General features: G+C 37.6%; 1 protein-coding gene across 3 annotated transcripts in view; it reads right to left on the bottom strand.

The window, feature by feature from the left end:
• TRDMT1 (tRNA aspartic acid methyltransferase 1) overlaps positions 1-13,359 on the bottom strand; it is a 44,684-nt gene extending 31,325 nt beyond the window's left edge. For all 3 annotated transcript variants that reach the window (XM_045857899.1, XM_045857902.1, XM_045857900.1), the window contains exon 1: positions 13,247-13,359. In XM_045857899.1, the coding sequence (XP_045713855.1) occupies positions 13,247-13,310 (64 nt within the window). In that variant the 5' untranslated portion in view covers positions 13,311-13,359. The remainder of the gene's footprint in view (positions 1-13,246) is intronic.
• Positions 13,360-21,942: the final 8,583 nt, after the last annotated feature.

Below are 21,942 nucleotides of genomic sequence, written 5' to 3'. Positions count from 1 at the left end.
TACTTCCATGATGAGAAATGGTTGTACTAAGACATTACTGATATTAATTTTTCTGCCTTTTCAAAATAATTATTTGGGAATATGGGTGTGTTTCTAAGGAAAATGTTAAACACATAACAATTTAAAAGAGAAAATCTGTCAATTCTGTCAAAACATTAACTTGAGTTCCAAAGATAAATTGTCCTGATATTTCCTAATGTATTTAAATCTATAGCCCCCCAAAATCTATCTTAGGCTGCCGATGAGTTTGGAAAAGGTTTAAGTAAAAGTATCAAAGTAAATACAATTCAACAGAGTTTTGCCTATGTAAGCCCCATCCCATAAGTGATTCAGGAGCAGTAATTCACAAAGGGGAGAGAGACCAAGGGGAAGGCACCCATCAAGATCTTTTGATGAAAGTGGAATGAGGGGATGTGTTTTCAGTATGTTGATTTATTGTTACAGCTTGATTTTATTCATGATATTTTAGTTATTATTCCAGATTGCATATCTACCCATAGGAAGCATGGGTATTAAAGGTGAGACACTCGAGTTAGAGAAATGCAATATAAAATTTTTTTAAATTTTTAATTAATTTATTTTAAAGTATTTTTAATTGATTATGCTATTACAGTTTTCCCAATAAATAATTTTAAAAGGTTCTCAGATTGGATCTGTAAGGAAAGAATAAGGGGTATCATGCTCCCACTGCTATGATCAGTGAACTAAAAAGGAAAGATTTAGTTGCATAAGAGAAACTTCTAGGTGAGATGTCAGAAATATCACAGACAATACACACATAATTCCTGCTCTCAAATATGTTTCTTATTAAGGTAGGAAAGAATCATACACATACACATACATTACTTGAATAGTAATAATGTTCCTTCTTATTCTCATCACTCTTTCTGGAAAAATTATGGGGAAGAACCTCTGATTGATAGTAAAAAAAGAAAAAATACATTTCTTTTTTTCTTTTCCTTCTTTATACTTTATTTTCTGATCTACACCCCATATAGGTGAGTGATTATTTGAATTACCTCCTCAAAATCATACCTGAAACAACTAATCAGGTATGTTAACACTGACATCTAGTTGTCAAGTGGAAGATCAGTTGAATACATTCAATGTCTATTTCCTCTCATTTAAAGTAATAACTTAATTAGTAATAAAAGCACTAAGAAAAAAACAGACCTGCAAGGATTCTAAATTTAAAATCATTACCAAATATTTCATCACTATTAGCAAAATACATTTCTTGTTCCATTTTTGAAGGTTTTGCATTTCAAAAATAAGAAGTAAATTATTTCTATGAATTAAATAAAATAAATAAGTTTGAAAAAAATTTAATCCTTAGAAGTTTAACTAGTAGTCAACCCTAACCAATTTACTTTGGGTGAAGACATACTTTAGATCATTGTTACTCAGATCTGACTAATTACAAGAGCCCATCAATCAAAAAGTGGATGGGACTGTTTGAGATGTATGTATAGAAGAGAGCTGGGGGAGTGGAATGTCAAATGATGTTTTTTAAAAGGTACACTGAGGGAGTTCACATAGAAAGGAAAATAAATATGCTATGTCACATAATATAAAGAGAAGCAGAGGCAATGAATATTGAAGAGGACCATGAGGAAAGATATTAAAGTATAAGAAATATTTCTAGTAAGCCTCTAGAAAAGTCCATTTAAAATGGTGTTGGCATAATGAAGTAGTCAATACAGCTAGTGCTCCCTCCATTTCTCCACTCCCCCCCCCCCCCCATAACATACCATAAGCTTCCCTGTGCAGAAGAAAAGCAAGAGAAAAGGCAATTTTGCTAGAGGCCACACAACCGTGCACAGCCCTGCATTACCCTTATTAGTTATATAGCCTTGGGGGTTGTAGGGAGCCTCAATTTCCAGGGACATAATCTGGTCCCCAAAAGAAAGTTTAATAGGTAATTGAAATTAGACTTAACTTGAAATTCTAGAATAGCTTAGTACAGCAATTTTCAACCTTTTTCATCTCATGGCACACATAAACTAATTATTAAAATTCTGTAGCATGCCAAAAAATATATTTGATGATCTGACCAAAAAAGGTATAATTTTTGTTGATTCATAAAAAATAATAATAGTAATTACCCACCCTTTTTGCTCCAAAGTAATTTCTCAAAAAAATCAGGTGCCTATATATATAAAGATTTCTGGCACTAAGAGTTAACCAATCAGAAGCAGTCTTATTATGTAATATGATAAGTAAGATGCAACTCTACTATATGACCTATATATTTATGGTTCAAGACAGGGCATTCACACTGGATGGCTATGGCTGTGTTAGCTGTTGTCATTTTTTTATTTGAAAACATAAGAAAAAAGAAATTAGTGCCCCCTGACTAAATAGTCAGATATTATGTGTTTTAAAAGTTCTTGTGGCACACCGGTTGGAAATCTCTGGCTTAGTACATGGGTAATGAACTGCAACAATGAAAATATTCTGTATCTGTACTGTCCAATAATGGTAGTCACCAGGCGCATGTGGTTATTGAGTGATTTCACATAGCTAGTTCAACTGAGGAACTGAGTTTTAACGTAATGTAATATAATGTAATTTGATTTAATCTATTTAAACCTCGGTAGCTCCACATGCTGAGGCTGCCACACTGGGCAGAGGCTGGGGGTGCCGTCAGCAGCAGTCCTGGGTGGAGGTGTTGTGCAGCACGGGTGTCATGGTAGCCCATGGATGGAGTGAGAGACATTCACATTCAGTTTCCGGATCTGACACTTACTAAATATGTAGCCTTGGGAAATTTAATTTTCCTCTCCAGGCCTCAAATTCTTTGTCAATGAAGTGGACATAACAGCAGTTCCCAAAAGGAGCTGCTTTAAAAAGTAAAAGAGCCCTGCCTGGAGAGCCAGCAGGCTGGACTGCTGTCCTGTGCACCAAAAGGTTGCAGGTCTGATCCCCAGTCAGGGCCTGTATGGAGGTTATGGATCAATGTTTCTTCTCACATCAGCGTTTCTCATATTTCTTTCCCCCTTTCCCACTGCCTCTCTCTCTCCCCAAAATCAGTAAACATACCCTCATGTGAGGATTAAAAAAAAGTAAATGAAATAAAATAAAATACCTAAAATACCTAGTATATAGTAGATTCACAATAATTATTAAAACTCCTATTCATTGACTGACTTCTAACTGGAATATTATAGACTAAGTAGACAAAATGATAATTATGATTATTTTAATTGTTATTATTATTATTTTATTAAAGCTAACAAATTATACTAGTGAGGAAAGTTTAAGAGATATACCTGTTCACCTGGGTGAAAATTTCAGGAAAAATAATTCTAAAAGATTTTAGGGTGACATAAGAAGGGATCTTCACAAATTACAATAACTAGATGGCTCCAATCACTACTATGAAACACAAAGAGAAAGTAGACTAAAATTTAATTCCAAAAGATCAGCATTAATAAAAGGAAAAATGAGCCCTGGCTGGTGTAGCTCAGTGGATTGAGTGCGGGCTACGAACCAAAGCGTCACAGGTTCCATTCCCAGCCAGGGTACATGCCTGGGTTGCAGGCCATAACCCCCAGCAACTGCACACTGATGTTTCTCTCTCTCTCTCTCTATCTCCCTCCTTTCCCTCTCTAAAAAATAACTACATAAAAATCTTAAAAACAATAAAAATTAAAATAAAAGGAAAAATGACTTCTGGCCAGGATGGAGGCATAGGTAGATACACTTTACCTTCTTGTATAACCAAAAGAAGGACAACAACAAATTTAAAAACAAAAAATAACCAGAACTGCCAGAAAATCGAACTGTATGGAAGTCTGACAACCAATGAGTTAAAGAAGAAATATTCATCCAGACCAGTAGGAGGGACAGAGATGGGCAGCCAGGGAAGAGAGGACATGCGGCAAAACAGTGGCTGGTGGACCGGGCAGTCCCACATTTGCGTGCAGATAAACCAGTAGGAAAAACTGGGGAGCAAGACAGACCGCGAAACCCAGGGTTCCGGTGCAGAGAAATAAAGCCCCAAAACCTCTGGCCATAAAAACCTGTGGGCATTGCAGCAGCAGGAGAAACTCCCAGCCTCACTGGAGAGTTCACTGGAGAGACCCACAGGGTCCTAGAAGGTACACAAAACTACCCACCTGGATACCAGCATCAGAAGAGTCCAATTTGCTTCTGGGTAGCAGGGGAAGTGAGTTGAAAGCCAGTAGAGAGCTGAGAAGTGGCATTGTTCCCTCTCGGACCCTTCCCCCACATATAGCACCACAATGTAACATGGGTTGCCCTTCCCTGGCAAATACCTAAGGTTCTGCCCTTTACAACGTAACAGGCACACTGAGACAAAAGACATAGCACAAATGAAAGAACAGATCGAAACTCCAGAAAATATAAAACTAAATGATGAAGAGATAGTCAATCTATCAGATGAAGAATTCAAAACGCTGGTCATCAGGATGCTCACAGAAATAGTTGACTATGGACACAAAATAGAGGAAAAAGGGAAAGCTATGCAAGGTGAAATAAAGAAAAATATACAGGGCCCTGGCTGGCGTAGCTCAGTGGATTGAGCGCAGGCTGCGAACCAAAGTGTCGCAGGTTCCGATTCCCAGTCAGGGTACATGCCTGGGTTGCAGGCCATGAACCCCAGCAAACACACATTGATGTTTCTCTCTCTCTCTCTCTATCTCCCTCCCTTCCCTCTCTAAAAATAAATAAATAAAATCTTTAAAAAAAAGAAAAAGAAAAATATACAGGGAACCAACAGTGAAGGGAAGGGAACCAGGACTCAAACAAGTTGGAGCATAAGGTAGAAATAAACATTCTACCAGAACAAAATGCAGAAACAAGAATTCAAAAAAATGAAGAGGCTTAGGAACCTCTGGGACAACTGTAAACGTCCCAGCATCCAAATCATAAGGGTGCCAGAAGGAAAAGAGGAAAAGCAAGAAATTGGAAACTTATTTGAAAAAATAATGAAGGAGAACTTCCCCAATCTGGCAAGGGAAATAGACTTCCAGGAAGTTCAGGAAACTCAGAGAGCCCCAAAGAAGTCAGACCCAAGGAAGCACACATCCAGGCACATCATAATTACCTTACTCAAGATTAAAGATAAGGAGAAAATCTTAAAAGCAGCAAAAGAAAAGGAGACAGTCACCTGCAAAGAAGTTCCCATAAGGCTATCAGCTGATTTCTCCAAAGAAACCTTGCAGGCAAGAAGGGGCTGGAAAGAAGTATTCCAAGTCATGAAAGGCAAGAACCTACATTCAAGATTACTCTATCCAGCAAAGCTATCATTTAGAATGCAAGGGCAGATAAAGTGCTTCCCAGATAAGGTCAGTTAAAGGAGTTCATCATCACTAAGCCCTTATATGAAATGTTAAAGGGGTTTATCTAAGAAAAAGATGATGATCAAAACTATGAACAGTAAAATGACAACAAACTCATAACTATCAACAAGTGAGCCTAAAAAAACAACAAACTAAGCAAACAACTAGAACGGCAACAGAATCACAGAAATGGAGATCACAGGGAGGGTTATCAGCAGGGAGAATGGGGGAAAAGGTACAGGGAATAAGAACCATAAATGGTAGGTACAACACAGACAGGGGGAGGTTAAGAAGAGTATGGGAAATGGAGAAGCCAAAGAATTTATATGTACAACCCATGGACATGAACTAAGGAGGAAGGGTGCTGAAGGGAGGGGGTATGCAGGGCAGAGGGGTCATAAAAGGGAGAAAAAATAGGACAACTCTAATAGCATAATCAATAAAATATATTTTCAAAAACCTGATCAATTGTATTTAATACTATTTAAAATTTTTAAATGAAATCATTCAAAAGATTTTTAATCATGGCTAATTTTTGTTGAAATTTTAATTACAGATCAGTTAATTACCAGCTCTGACACCCTAAAAGATCCCTAATTTCCTACCAGTTGGATAAAACAGGAATGATGGGGCCCAAGGTGGCCCAGTTAGCTCACATACCTCACCCTGTGCCAGAGGTGAACAGAATCAAATGCTCTTTTTTCTGAAGTCACATCAGTTAATTTACAGTTAAGGAGTTTGCAAGGGTTCTTTCTAGATTCTAGCCAAATCATTTACTGCTTACAAGTCTGGTAATTCACCAAATGCCTTCCTGATAAAATCCAAAATTCTCAGCATAATCTGGACCCTGGGTACCTATATAACCTCCCCTCTCAACACTGTCCCTTGACCAATCCTACACTCTCTTTCAGGTCACACCTGCCACACTCATCACATACACTTTTCCCTCAGGTGATAGCAAACTACTTAACATGTCCCAAAGGGGTCATACTTCTCAATCTTAGTGTTTCTGCACATGGTTAACAGACCTAGCCTACCCTACCCAACCTCTGACATCATCTCTCCAGTTCTTGGTCATTCTTACTGGTCCTTCAGGACTCACACAGCTCAGGCATGACTCCAGGAAGCTTTCAGAAGGAAAGCTTCACATTTACCCCAGGGAACTGTCTTTCTCACTAGACTATGCGATCTGACAGAACTCAAGCCAAGTCTCATGGGTCTGGGCATCTCATTACCCAGATACTGCCATAAATGGCGCCCACAGGCCCTCAATAAACACCTCTTGACTAAAGAGATGCACAAGTATGAGTGAATTTGATTTCTAAAATCACCTCCTGAATACTGTTGATTACCCTCTTCACTGTCCTACTCCTGAGAACAAAACTAGCTTGAAGAGTCTCTAAGAAGCCTGTACTTAATGTGATTAATGTGATTATCAATGTCTACCACAAAGTTCACTTTTATGTAGGTTGACATTTAAGTCAAATATTTACCTTGGAAATGAAATAAGTTTCCAGAATGGCCTACAAAATTCTATTTACCTTACAAATGTCTTAAATACAGCATCAACAGCACTGCAGTCCAGCCATCAGTATTTATGATAGCACTTATATCATACACCGCACACTCATCTAGGTGCTAACAATTAAGATGAGTGGACATTTGTGTTCTGCTTTGCCAGCACTTACTCTCCCTTTTCTGGTAACAGTCCCAGATTTTCTTTGGGGTCTTCCCTCACTCATAATCTGTCAAAGTAGTTCAGGCAGCCTCAAACTCTTCACCCCCAGTTTCTATGAAAGCATGAAGTACCTGCCCAGTAAAACTTGCCAGAGTGGTTTCAGGATGAGCACAGAACTCAAGACAATCAGGCATGAGAGGGAACGGCTGGCTTTTCCTTGGGTAACCAGGAAGAGATACTTGGTCTTTCTTACTGAGTTTAACCCTGGAAGGATGTAAGTTCAGAGGCTACTTCATGCAACAAGAGAGGAGTGTATATAAGAATACACTCAATCCAGAAGGAACAAGGCTGAGTGAGATATATAGGGTTTCTGGTGACATGAATTAAGCCCCATTTTCAAACTCTACCCCAAACCAAGCCTACATTTGGGCTTCATTATTACAGGAATACTTACAACGTTTATGTAAACCAGTTTGGGTTGAGTTTTCTGTAACTTGAAAATAACAGTTCTAATAGGCATTCAAAATAACACATTTAAAATATCATTTGTCACTATGAGGAAATGCATTTCACATTCCAACTTGGCAAGCAGAGCAACATGAATGCCAAAAGCTTTGTGAATGAGTAACTAACTATCTACAAAATAGAAGCACTTCTCTTTAAATGTCCTAAATTGAGGCAATAGTGGCAGGAGTCCCAATTTGGGGAGCCAGGGCTCCATTATGTGGCTACCCAATTACCTAAGCTTATATACATACACTAAATAAAACCAATATGTAAAAAACTATCTGTAACCTGTTATCTCCAATGTCTTTTAAAAAGCACATAATATTCAGTTGTACAGTATTATCAATTCTTATAATTCAAGTTCTGAAAGTAAAAACAACTAAAATAGACACCTCACCTATAGACAATTCAAAAATAAGGAATTTAAAATGATCAGTTAACATATAAAAGGATACTGAACCTCTCTAATAGTGACAAAAATCCACATTAATCAGTTTTAACTATCAGACTAGCACAGATTTTATAAGATGAACACTGTGTAGTACTAGCAAGTATTTAAGAATACATGCCCTTGCTCATGTTGGCTGTAGTATACACTAATTCAACATTTCTATTATTAGACCTCACAATTCCACTTCTAACAATTTGTGCTAAGGAATCATATGGACAAGAAAATAAAGATATAACTGTTAGACCACACACCTATGAGACTAGACACGTTGAAAATGACAGCCATATATATTGACATGTAGTGATTTACACATTTTTAAATACAAAAAGCAAGTTACTAAACATCCTGTGGAGTAAGGATCCAAGTTTTGTGATGTGTACGTGTGTATGTATATATGCACATTGAGAAAAAAAAAACAGCAAATGTCAACACATGCTCTCTCGGTGGTAGAGGTGGAATTTGGAGGTAATTCTTACTTCTTCCTTTAAATTTTTTTGAATTATTTGGGTTTTTCTCTCTTTACAATAAATATATAGTATTTTTATAATCAGTAGAAAGCAAACAACTTTTTAAATTTTGGAACAAAATAATTCAATAATTCTCTTGCTTGTGATCCCAAGAAATTACAAAAGTAAAGTAAATATCAGGCACAGAAGAGCCCAGTCCCATCTGGCAACTGTCAAAATGTTCTCTGTATCTATGAGTCTGTTTCTGTTCTGCTTGTTCCTTTATTTTGTTTTTCAGGTTCAATTATGGATAGACATGTATTTATTGCATTTTATTGTTCATATATTTTTTCTTCTTTTTCTTAAAGAGGACCCTTTAACATTTCATGTAATACTGCTTTGGTAGCGATGATTCATTTAGCTTTTTCTTGTCTGGGAAGCTCAATATATGCCCTTTAATGTTAAATGATAACTTTGCTGGGTAGAGTAATTTTGCTTCTAGATTCTTGTTTTTTATCATTGTGAATATTTCTTTCCACTCCCTTCTGGCCTACAAAGTTTCTGTTAAGAAATCAGCTAACAGTCTTATAGGAGCTCCCTTGTAGGTAATTAACTGCTTTTGCTGCCTTTAAGATTCTCTCTTTGTCTTTAAGCTTTTTCATTTTAATTATAACATGTCTTGGTGTGGGTCTATTTGGGTTCCTCTTGATTGGGACTCTCTGCACTTCCTGGACTTATTATATGAGGAGGAGCCCCAAAATACCGGAATTGTGTTCTGGAGGGAGGGCCCTTTGTAGTACAGACTTCCCTTGTGAGGTGAGTGTTCTAGAAATGTAGTGTCCTCTACAAGCTGGAAATAGCAAGGAAATGGGTCCTTCCCTATAGCCTCTAGAAGGAACACAGCTCTGGCAACACCTCCAGAACTGTAAGATAATAATTTATGTTGCTTTAAGCCATAAATTTTGTGATAATTCATTACAGCAGTAATAAGAAACTAATGTATACAGCAATAATAGAGGTGTGGAGGTAAATATTTATATGAAGGATATATGCTATTTTATTTATAACAGTAAAAAATTATAAGCAACCTAAATATCAAAAAAGATATTGCTTTGAACAAGTATGGAACTTCCATAAAATAGAATATCACACATCCATTAAAAACCAAGTTTTGAAATATATTTAATGTCAAGAATAAAATTCAAGATATTCTAAGTGAAACCAGAAAGCTGTAATTTATTTTAATATTCATGGATATATGTAGAATAAAGATTAAAAATATAGGATCTAAATCCTTAACAGTCTTTATTTCTGTATGAGCATCATGTATGATTTTTATTTTTAAATTCCTTCCTGTCTGTGTAGCTTCAGTATTTTCCAGCAGACCGTAATCTCTGGAGGAGCATGGTCATCCTGTTAAAGCTGTATCCCCATCACCTGACAAAAAACACCCACTAGTTATGAGCTGAATGAATAAATGCATATGTTTTCAGTGTTTCCCAATTTTTAAACAAATGTCTCATACAATTAAAGACAAAAAGAATATAAATGAAAATGGTGTTTTTTAAATATTCAACTTCACTACCACTCAAAAGATCAAAATAATAACACTGAGTCAATTACATAGTTTTAAATATTATATTAGCATATTTATGGTCACACAGTTTACTGGATATATCCCTTTAAAATATAAGTTGACAATGTCATCAACTTTTAAAAGGTTCATGCTCTAGAACTTCTTCACTCATTCAGCAAATGTTTACTGAGCATCCACTCTGCAACAAGTACCATTCTAGGTGCCAAGAATACAACAGTTAACAAAATAGAAAATAAACAAATCCCCACACAAAACAAATGAAAGTCCCAAGCAAAAATATCTCCACCTTCACAGAGCTTACATTTTAGAAAGGTTGGTAGTCAATAAAAAACATAAACAAGTAAAATAAATAGTGTAATAGGCAGCAGCAAGTGCTAAGAGAAAAAAAAAAACAGTAAGGGGGTAGGGAGAATGGACACAGGCTGCAGTTTGACAGTGGAGAAACCCTGAGAAGATGACATTAAAGACAAGGGACTAGTCATGTGGCTATCTATGGGACCGCATTCCAGACAGAGGGAACAGCAAGCACAACGGCCTTGAAGCTGGGATGTTCTTGATGTGTTTACCAGTAGCAAGGAGACCATCATGCCTAATACATGCTCTGGGAGCTAATACTGGTAACAGGACAATGTGCATTTTTCCCAACTGTTTTCTAAGGCCAAACTCACTCACCTACACACACACACACACACACACACACACACACACACACACACACTCTCCATGTATGCATCCAAATATAAGACACCCAGAATAAAAGCTACCCTCCCATCATATTCCCCATGAAAATATCCAAAATTAGATATATAGCCATTTTCAATATAGATGATGAAAAATATAGCTGAAATATTTAAACAATCTCATATTACATAAACTTAATTCATTAGAGAGGCAGCAGGAAGGCTCCATGGATCACAAAGTCATCCAAGGAAGGCAACTTTGAAGAGGCCACACACCAGCTTTGGACAAGTCTGGGGTGAGAGCACTGTGGGTGGAGCCTATAGGAAAGGCCAGAATGTAAAGGGACATGGAAGGTTTGAGGAATACAGAGAAAGAAGACCAGTGGGCCTGAAAAAGAGAACTAGGGGAAGAGTGGAAGATAATGTTGAAGAGGCAGACAGAAGCCAGACCTCACAGGTCTAGTGAGAAGGTGGGACTGTGATCCTAACCTCAAATGGAAGCCAGTTAAGCAAGAAACTGACATGATCCAGTTTACTGTGCAAAAAGTACATTCTGTTGCTACGTGGAGAAAGGGGTGGAGCCAGAAAGCAGAGTGGAAGCAGGCGAGGAGTTGGGAAACTATTTTAATATCTTAAATAAGAGACAGTATAGCTTAGATTCAGGGTGGTGGCAGTGGTAATAGAAATAAATATGTATACAGTACAAATTCAGGTTGCATTGGCTGATAGTAGAGAAAATATTTAAATGTTTAATTAATCAAAAAATTCAAATTAAAATTATACAATTTCCCTTATCAAATTAGCAAAAGTTAAAAATATATAATACAAATTCCAATGGTTATGTAGTTGAGGGACACACTCATACTAATAATTTTGACTTAGTAACTGGTACACAGTCTTTTTTGTTGTACAAATTAATTTGACTTTTAGAAAACATAAGAGAAAAATCAGGATTTATGCTCAAGTATTTAACTGTAGCACATTTGTACTTGCAAAAAAGATGGGAATTATCTAATATTCAACACTTCAGGAGTGGCTGAATTGTAGCGTAAAGTAGTAAGCAACGTTTAAAATCACAGTTCACAATATGGGGAAAATGCTGACATTATACAATCTTATAAAATTAACTAAAGAAGCAAATAGTACCAGAGTTTTCTTTTCATGCTAGTAAGTTATGATATGACAACTGAATATAGAGAACTAGCAAATAATTGGTAATAAAAATTTAACAATAGTCTAGAACCAAAACTTAATAGACATTCTCAGAAAACTTACATGCTCAACCCATTACACATTGTCTGTATCTTACAGTATCAACCTCTTGTTACCCTTGTACTAAATCAGGAAGCAGGGAAGTTTCAGTTTTGTGGTTGTCATAGTAATTTAAGTATAAACATGCACATTGAAAATCTGGTACTGTATCTCTGTATCTCTAATGCCTACACAGTACCTGGCACAGAGCAGGAGGTTCTTCAATCCATACTTTTGAGTGAATATCACAAAAAAAACAAAACCTTTTCAGTTGCAACTTAGCACCAAAGAAATTTAAAATGTCAAAATGGAAAAGGTAGGTAAAACCAATAGTGATAACAGCAATTTATAATATTTTCAGTGGCTACAATGTACCAAGCATCATTAAACACTTTATGTGCCTTGTCTTCCCTCCTCATAGGACTCCCTAGCTGAAAGAATTACTCTTCACATTTTAAAACCGGAAACGGGCTCAAAAATGTTAAAGAACTAGTCCAAGGTCACACTGCAACTAAGTTTGAACTCAACTCTTCTCACACCTAAATGTAACCTAGACACAATGTACCAAGTATTTTCAGTGATCAGAAGTGACCAGATTATTCCTTTACGCTTCCCCTACAGTTCTTGGTGTTCACTAGCTTTTTATTTTTTTTTAGTTTCATTATTATTTATTTGAGTATTTCATGTTTATTTTATTTTATTTTGCTTTTGTTTGTGTTTTTTTTTTTTAGTCTGGACATATGCCTTGTGTATTATCGTAAGATTAGATTAATGCATTTCCACTTTCCTTCTGTTTTGTTGTTTCATAAATTACTTTATTGTTGTTCAATTACAGTTGTCTGCATTTTCTCCCCACCTTTTATCTTTTAGTTATCCCTTTGATGAGCCCTGCGTCACCACACCAGACTTACCCGGAGACCTCCCTTCTCCCACTGTGACTTCCCCCAAGGGGCGGGGACAACTCGCCCAGCCTCTCGGTGACAGCCACAGTAGGAACTGGGGATTGGCACTAGGCAGGGGCCTCACCACCCTACTCTGTGAGCTTCATTCTAATTTGCCTGTATAGCCTAGCCTCGCGGATCAGAACTCACAAACTGACAAACTGAGTCCTCTAAGATGCCACAACTGCCCTGGGGAACAAGGTTCAGGATGGGAAGAAGGGAGGCTTGGCCTCAAGCAGCTAGAGGAGGTGGCCCGGCTGGGACAGTTTCCAGGACAACCGAGTTCCCCCATTCCGCGTCTCCGCCCCCTCGCGTCTCTCCGCTCCGCCCCTCCCTGGAGCCAGAGCTCTGAGAGGGAATAAAGGGAGGGGCGCTCTGTGCACTCTCACCTTTCAGTGCCTGGTGCATGCCCCCAATGCCACTGTATAGCTCCAGAACCCGCAAAGTCTCCATCCCCACGCCGCCTCCGCCACCTCCAGGAAACTAGGCCTACCGGTCCCTCATTTTCTCCTTCCGGCCACCCAGCTCCCTGGCCTCGAGTTCCTCGGCTTTTCAGTTCCGCCCTTTCCAGCATCGCAGGCTGAGAGCCTCACTAGGCAGCATTCGGGCTGGGGACTGGCAGGGGTCAGCTGGAGAACAAAGGGTGTATAACAGTGAGGGCTCCCAAATTAAAAGCAGCTACTCCGTGGCCTCGTTTAAACTTCATCATCTTTCTGAGGTGTTTTCACGGGCTTTGGGAGGGAAAATTCTGGAGCTCAGTGGAGGGGAAACGTTTGCGTTTGACTCAAAATAAATCAACGAAGGTTAGAATCTAGAAAACTCGCTTTTCAGGCTTGCTGCTTTTCCAAAACTCCCTCGAATGCCTGAATGTTCCAACATTTCTTCCGTTATGCTTGAGCACATAACACGTGCTTACAGAGACAAATCAGATCAGCCTCTTCCCAGGGAAGGTCCCAGAGTGACAACTGTGGAAATGGCACGCGTGCAGCAGAGCACTGGTGCTTGCTATAATTGTTAGTCAGGTTAATTGTATTTTAGCTTGGGAAATACCCCCAATATAGGATCTGCTATCAATATATAATGTGGGACAACTTACGGACCTCCAAGTGCCAGGGCCTTTCATCTCCCAGATGGTCCAGAGACAAAATTATTAGAAGCTGTGTTACAAATGAAGAAAAAAATGGCCATATGCTGGAGAGGAAATGTTTTCATTGTGAAGTGACCTTCCATTGTTCCCATTATGACCACAGGTTTTGTTAGAAAAAATTAGGAAGAACCACTTTTAATAAGTTAACTGATTTGTTAGAAACTTTACACATAGTTAATATAACAACTAAAGAGTATGACTGTTGTTTAAATGGCTGAGCTTTTTCATGTGTCCAATGAATATTTACATTGTAATTATGTACTGGCCTTTAAATGTTTTGTATTTATTGGTCACTTATTTCAGATAAGAAGGGTTGTGTGGTAGAAAGATAGCAGAGAGCTGAGTTTAGCCCTGGCATTGCCAGTAACTGGCTGTGTGTGACTTTGTGCTGAGCCTGGTTTCCTCATCTGCAAAATAAAGGGGAAGGAAGAAAGGGAAATGATTGCTGAGGGTCATGCAGTTCCAGGTTTCTGTGGCTGTCTTAGTACTTGAAAAGGGAGTCTGGATTTGGCCACAAATTAATTATCTGCTCAAATTGAAATTATCTAGAAAAGGAGATATTTTTAAAATCTGCTTTAAGCAAATGTACTCTTAAAACAATTCAGAAATCATACACACACTAACATATATAATGCATGAAGCATATTTCTAATATTTATTATATAATATTGGTACCATCAATACATATCAGGACATATAAAGGAAGCTATTTGATCACTGTGATTTATATACAGTCAACAATCAACACATTAAATAAATCTAGAATCTATTTAGCATTAGTGCTATGAGTCCAAAGAAATAGATCATGGATCTTACCCTGTATGGGAGGGACAAGACTGAAATATGTGGGAGAGTTCATGAAAAATACCAACTTCCTTAGGACAGGAGGTAGAATCCCATCCCCACAAAGGCTGATTACAAACTATTCATTCTGCTAGGTAAGAGTCTTCACAATAGAACCCCAGACTGGACTTTTATTTGTTAACTTTGCTTTCTCCCCTTGAACTCTCTGCAAACCAGACTGTTCAACATTCCCCAAGCACCATTTCCAGCTCACATTCTTTACCCTGCTCAGAATTCTTCAAGACCCATTCTTCAAGTGGAACCTTCCTTCCAGACTCCCAGGGTAGAAACCCCAGCTTGTTTCACTTCCTTAATCCACAGCTCCGCCCCCCCATCCCAGTTCTGTGAAATACAGGCTCCACCTGCGTCTATCACTAACTCCTTTCGGTTCTCTCTAGCCCACTTTTGACTTCCTATACGCCACATCATCTCTTTATGGAGTATTTCTCCTCTAAAGCCTATCATGCATGATAGTCATTTCAAGAATATAAACTTTCTCCACAGCCACAATTTACAACTATCTCCATGGAAGCATCTGTAGATGTTAGGCCCCTTGAATTATGTATGCATTCTCTCCCAATCACTGGCACAAGTTTTGTCAATTGGGGGGTGGAAAGGGTGCCACAATCAGGACTAGTTGAGGATGACTGTAGGATGGGCAGATAAAGTTTAAAAAGAAAACATACATTGATTACTCTTTCTCAAAGAAAATCCCAAATGTTCTTAAAGGATTAAAAAAAAGATTTCTTATCCTATAGTTTCCCATAAAATTATCCTCAATGATAAACCTAATCGAGTTTATATTCTCATCAGAGAAACTCAATAAACTTTTTGAAAATACAAATATCAAAACTTGGACTTCAGGATATTCGGTGCAAATAGAGAAAATGGAGAAATAGAAAAAAAGCACTTGTAAAAAAATGCTACTTGTCACCTGGCATATGTGAAGTATGTCAGAAATAATTAAGGGTCACAGTATAATTCTAAAGGTTATATTAAAATGATAATAGCATACACTCAATTATTTAAGGGATCATTATATAACTTGAAATCTAATGATATTCTATTCTTCCTCTTCTGCCTATTCTCTGATCATTAATATCTAACAAAATTAAACAAATGTCTCCCAAATGCTTAAAATACTTTTTTGCAACCCTCTTTGAGGTTCCATGATCCAGGCAATGCTTTATTCCCCTGTGAAACATGACCAGTCCTATAGTGGCTCACCTACAGGGAGAGCATACCCTACTTACGCCAATTTGAATAATGAACAAATAACATTCTGGTTTTACATGGAAAAAAGAGTGGTCTATGAATTGCATGAAAAATAAAAATGTAGTCATATGGGAGTAAATTGGCAACAAATGTCCTGAAGAGAGAAAATTATATTCAGAAGAAAAGAAATTTGAATTGGAAAGGCTGACAGGGCTCATCTACCACTTGTGAGTTCCATTTACTCCAGAATACCTTCTATGGTATTTCTGACCGGCCAGGGTTAGTCCTTGGCTTGTGAGCTGCTAATGAGATAACGAGAGGCACAGTGTACTTCACAGAGGGAGGTGGAGGTGAAGAGCCTGAATCATTAGAAACCCTTTCTTTTTTTTATAGTCACCTAAAATCCAGTTCCTTTAAGATTTGCCATTTGCACTGAAGTTAATGAACTCTCTCTGTTCTGTAATGAATTATGCTGTGGCTAAAATTGCAAACTTCAGAACCAAAGAGTATAAATAGTAATCACAGATCTGCCGCTGCTTAACTTTTTGACTTGGGAAAGTCACTTAACCTCTCTGAGCCTAGCAAATGTCTAAAATGTGTACAAATAGAACATGGGGTTGCTATGAGGATTAAATGACAATTGAAAGCATTTAGCCCAGTGCCTAGCACAATATATGTGTATGCTTTATCAATAATAGATACTACTCTATAATAACATTCTCTAAGTGATGCCTTCTCAGTCCCTTCACTTGCATCATGTGGCATGACTCTGATTCCTGGAGTCAGTCACACTGCAGTTTGGTGATGCCCATTTTAGGAGCCATAACGTAACACTGGGTCCTAAACAAGGTCAGATCAGCATGCTACGGAGTGGTCCAGATGGCCACAGACATCGAAGGCCCTAGGTGAGCCTGTGGGAGGGGGAGCAAGGTCTTGGACCAGAGTGAAGGAAAGGCTGGAAGTCTGGAAGCCATAGGCATGACTGAAGTAGGTGCTGAGCTTATAAGCATTTGGAAGTGAGAAGACAGCAGCATACCCAGTAAGAGAGATACTGGGTGTCTCTAGCTCTTAACCCCTGAAAAGACTAGGAGAGCTGTGAATGGGTTTATGCAGGGTTGTCAAACTCATTTTCACCAGGGGCCACATCAGCCTCCCGGTTGCCTTCAAAGGGTTGAATGTGATTTTAGGACTGTATAAATGTAACTACTCCTTAACAGTTCAGTGAGAGCTCAGTGCTGCCAGCAGGTAGAAACAAGGTGCCAGGCCAGATAAAACAAGGCGGAGGGCCAGATTCAGCCCATGGGCTTTATGTTTGCCACCTGTAGGTTTACTGTTACTGGTCTATGGATCTGGCAATCTTAGGGTAAAATTGTTCAAGTGACCTTAAAAGCAGGATATGTGAGTTGGGGAGATCTGGGGTGGAAGTAAGGGAAACTATTAATATCATCCAATCATTTATTGACTTTTTTATGTGCCAGGCACTAAAGAAATTTTTCATCAAAACAACTTTAAAATGTAAAAATATATACTTATCTTGATCATAAAGAAGCCAATAATTAAGAAAAATTAGTACATTTTACTCCTGAAGCATAGCACTATGCTATGCTTCAAAAATAAAAACAAAACTTTCAGCGATCCTCTACAGCTACATTGTACAATAGGGTAGCCTCTAGTCATATTTGGTGATTTGAGTTTAATTAACTTCCAAAATTTAGTTCATCAGGCACCCTAGGCACCTTTCAAGTACTCAGTGACCCCCTGTGGCTGGTGGCTATTGCACTACTCAGCAAAGATAGAGAGTGTTTCCATCACCACAGAAAGGTCTGTTGGACAGAGCTGCTAGAGGGACAGTCTCTTGAAGTTACCACCTTTCTGGGTAGCCCATCATACGAACAGTGCTGAAATGTGCAGCAGTTGCTTAATTATTGTGCATTGAACCCTTCTTTAAAATAAGTGTCCCAAAAATATGGAGTGAAAGGAACTCGAAAAAAGCAGACCTTGTAGTCAAATGTTTGTCTTCTTTCATTGGTGTCTAGTCACCTTACTCATAGACTGTCAAAAATGAAAAGAAACAGGAAACGGCAGACGTGTTCTCTCAGTGACATGATAAACTCCCAAGAGAAAAAGAACAGATGGAAAATGATGAATCTCATGATGCTTTAAAGGAGTGCTACTTTTCTGTTGTGAAGTAGATTCTAGTGACTTTTGGTTGTGAATACTATCTTACACTTACTTCTAAAGAAGAAAAAAAGTGAATGTTTTCCAAAACTAGAATCAAGAGGAATATATTTACAGATATTTTGCTAAAAAAGCATAGACACCGTGAATTTTGTCTCATACTTTTCCATTTCAAAATACTCAAAGATTTTGACATTGGTTTTTCTCTTTGAGTTTATTTCTGAAAGAAATTTTTTTAATGGTTTGCAGCAAATTTTAAACATTGTATTTTAGTTAAATTAAAAATAGTGAAGTTCTCTATCTTTAAAACTGCTTTCATAGACTCATGGAAAATTAGAGCTGGAAGGAACTTATTTTCCTTCACCAAAGCTAGAAGGACTACTTTTCAGGGTTGTTTTTTTTTTTCAACTATTTTTAGATATAACATTCTTATTCAAGGAGTTGGACCTAAATCAATTATTTGGAACAAAAGGAAGAAATAAACACTCAACCAGAACAGAAAGAAGAAAGAAGAATTTTTAAAAATGAGGGGAGGCTTAGGAACCTCTGGGACAAGTTTAAACATACCAACATCCAAATTATTGGGGTATCAGAAGGAGAAGAGGAAGAGCAAGAAATGAAAGAAAAATTACTTGAAAAAATAATGAAAGGAAACTTCCCCAATCTGGTGAAGGAAATAGACATACAAGTCCAGGAAACTCAGAGAGTCCCAAACTAGTTGGACCCAAAGAGGGCCACACCAAGACATGTCATAATTAAACTGCCAAAGTTTAGATAAAGAGAAAATCTTAAAAGCAGCAAGAGAAAAGGAGATAGTTACCTACAGAAGAGTTCCTATAAGGCTATCAGCTGATTTCTAAAAAGAAACCTTGCAGGCAAAAAGAGTCTGGAAGGAAGTATTCAAAGTCATGAAAGGCAAGGACCTACACCCAAGATTACTCTATCCATCAAAGCTTTCATTTATAATGCAAGGGCAGATAAGGTGCTTCCCAGATAAAGTCAAGTTAAAGGAGCTCATCATCACCAAGCCCTTATTATATGAAATGTTAAAGGGACTTATCTAAGAAAAAGATGATCAAAACTATGAACAGTAAAATGACAACAAATTCACAGCTATCAACAACTGAACCTAAAAACAAAACAAAACTAAGCAAACAACCAGAATAGGAACAGAATCCCAGAAATGGAGATCACATGGAAGGTTATCAACAGGGATAGGGAGCAGGGAGAATGGGGGGAAAAGTAAAGGGAACAAGAAGCATAAATAGTAGGCACAAAATAGACAGGCAGAGCTTAAGAATTGTACAGGAAATGGAGGAGCCAAAGAACTATATGTACAACCCACAGACATGAACTAAGGTAGGGAGGCACTGCTGGAGGAAATGGGAGTACCCAGCAGAAGAGGGCCAAGGGGAGGAAAAAAATGGGACAATTGTAATAGCATAATCAATAAAATATACTTGAAAAAAGAATTCTTTGTTCAAACAAAATGGCATCTAGAATCAGGGCAGACAGGGAGAAGCAGTGCAAGCACACACGCACATGCACGCACAGGGCTGCTGTGTGGGTGAAGCGTGGATGGCAGGAGGCCTGGAACAAAGTCAGATCACCTACTCCAACAACCCTGATAGCTGCCTTTAAGGGATCCTGCAAGCATAAGACTCAGATATTAACCACTGATTTCATCCAACCTCAGTTTTAGAAATGAAGACACAGAGATCCAGAAGGTTTAGGTAACAAGGCCCCAGCCCACAACTAGGTGGAGAAAGGGGAATTCCAACTCAGGTTTCTTCCAGAGGTCTTTCTATAAAACCGTAACTTAACACATGCCTGTTGTGCCCTTAGTACACCTGAGGATCCAGACGAAAGCAGCCCTAGTCAACAGAATACATTGCTTTCTGAGAACAAACGAGTTGGCCTGAGACATGAAGGCAATTTGTGAGCTCAGTGAAGGAAACCTGAAGTGATACGGCAATGGGTATTATAAAAGGCAGATAAAAAGGTTAATTCTGCTTCACAAAAAAGAAACAATCTCAAAGACTAATTAGTGACATTTATAATAGGCTCTCCTCCCAGTCACTCCTGCAAAGGCAACTGGATACAGTGCAAGAAACATGGTCCTTAGAACAGGTAGATTCATATGAATCCTGCTTCCAGTACTCACTTTCCTTATGTATGAAATAGGAGTAATATGTGTTAACAAGGTGGTAGTCTGTATTCAATTATTAGTTGAATAGATTAGGTAATGTATAGAACTTCCTTCCACTTAACAACTTTGTCATACATAAGAGATAACTATTTTTTCTTATAATTACATAGAGAAAATTGCTTTCTTAGTATGTTTTCAAAAAGGGTGTGCTACCAAGAGACTAATTTGCATATTATCTAACAAGACATATTTCTTTATTGTTTTCTTATTGTTCATAGCCTTCATTATTTCAGATGGAAAAACAAGGCCTATGATGGGAATAGAGGAGAAACAAATGTAATAACTTTAGGAGCTGTTATTACTTTGCTCCGTTTCTGCAAACATTCAGAACTGTTCAAAGTAACCAAATCTCACAAATCAGATCCAGCAGGTCCAGGAAAGGAAAAATACACACACACACACACCATACATGCCACACACACCACACACGTACACCACATATCCACACACATGCACACACATGAAATCCATAAAAGCCCTTATTCTTCTTCATGTCTTTGTTTTTTTTTTAATTGCTACAGTTGCCAGAATCGGCAAACCAAAATTCAGAGAAAAATTTTCCCTGAGGGTTTTTTATTTTACCTTTGCCAGTTAAGTACTAGTTTAGATGCATGACAGTATCAATTAGTATCATTCTCATTTGATCCAATAGTGATGAAAATAACTGTCATGGAATAACAGATCCATAGTACTGCCCTTACTGTCTCTATTCCACATGTAAGAAAAACATAAACCGATTTTGTGGTTACTTAAAATTGTTAAAATTTACCTTGTCAGCTTTCAGTCAGTTATGAAAACATTATACTACACAAGTACAGCTTCACACTTGGAATGCACCAGAGGCTAATAACCCTTGTATTAGAGAGTTAAACTTATTTCTCCAAATCAAGACTATCAGTGTTTCATTTCCATCTAAGGTAACAAATGCAAAGTTGAAATATCGTACAAGTCCCAAAGGGATTTGTTCTATATTTAGTCATTCAAAGAATTCGTAATGACTAAAATTGACTATGTTTTGGAAGATGGCAAAAGTATATTTTAATAATAGGATAATATCAATAATAAATGATAAGATAGGACTGTAAGTTTCAAAGAACTTCATGAATGTTTAAAATGCTTATTAATTCATTTTAAGCCTATCAGTTTTTCTTTTCTACTATTCTGTTTTTTACAAAGAATTTTTAAATAAAGAAAAAACTTCATGTAATTTGCTTAGTGCTCAATATTCTCCAGGTTAACAGACTTATTCACAAATCATAATCACATTTTTAAAAAGAGAAATTGGAAGAAAGCATTCAGTATTTGTTTGTTTAATGTCTGGAAGGCATCAACTAATAAGTAAAAGAAGAGAGTCAGTATATATTTTGAGGGAAAAGTTCACATGAAGAGTTAAAAATCATTCTGGTTCAGAAAGAATGTCAGGAATCTGCAAGTCATTTCTTCCTTTACTCCTTTCATTTTATTTTTTTAAATTACTTTATTGTTGTTCAATT

This window comes from Phyllostomus hastatus, unplaced genomic scaffold (assembly GCF_019186645.2).
Source record: "Phyllostomus hastatus isolate PE091 unplaced genomic scaffold, TTU_PhHast_1.1 phas_scaffold_1674, whole genome shotgun sequence".
Classification (NCBI taxonomy): domain Eukaryota; kingdom Metazoa; phylum Chordata; class Mammalia; order Chiroptera; family Phyllostomidae; genus Phyllostomus; species Phyllostomus hastatus.
Note: the sequence above shows the minus strand (reverse complement) of the source record. Positions and strands in the feature narration are given on the sequence as shown.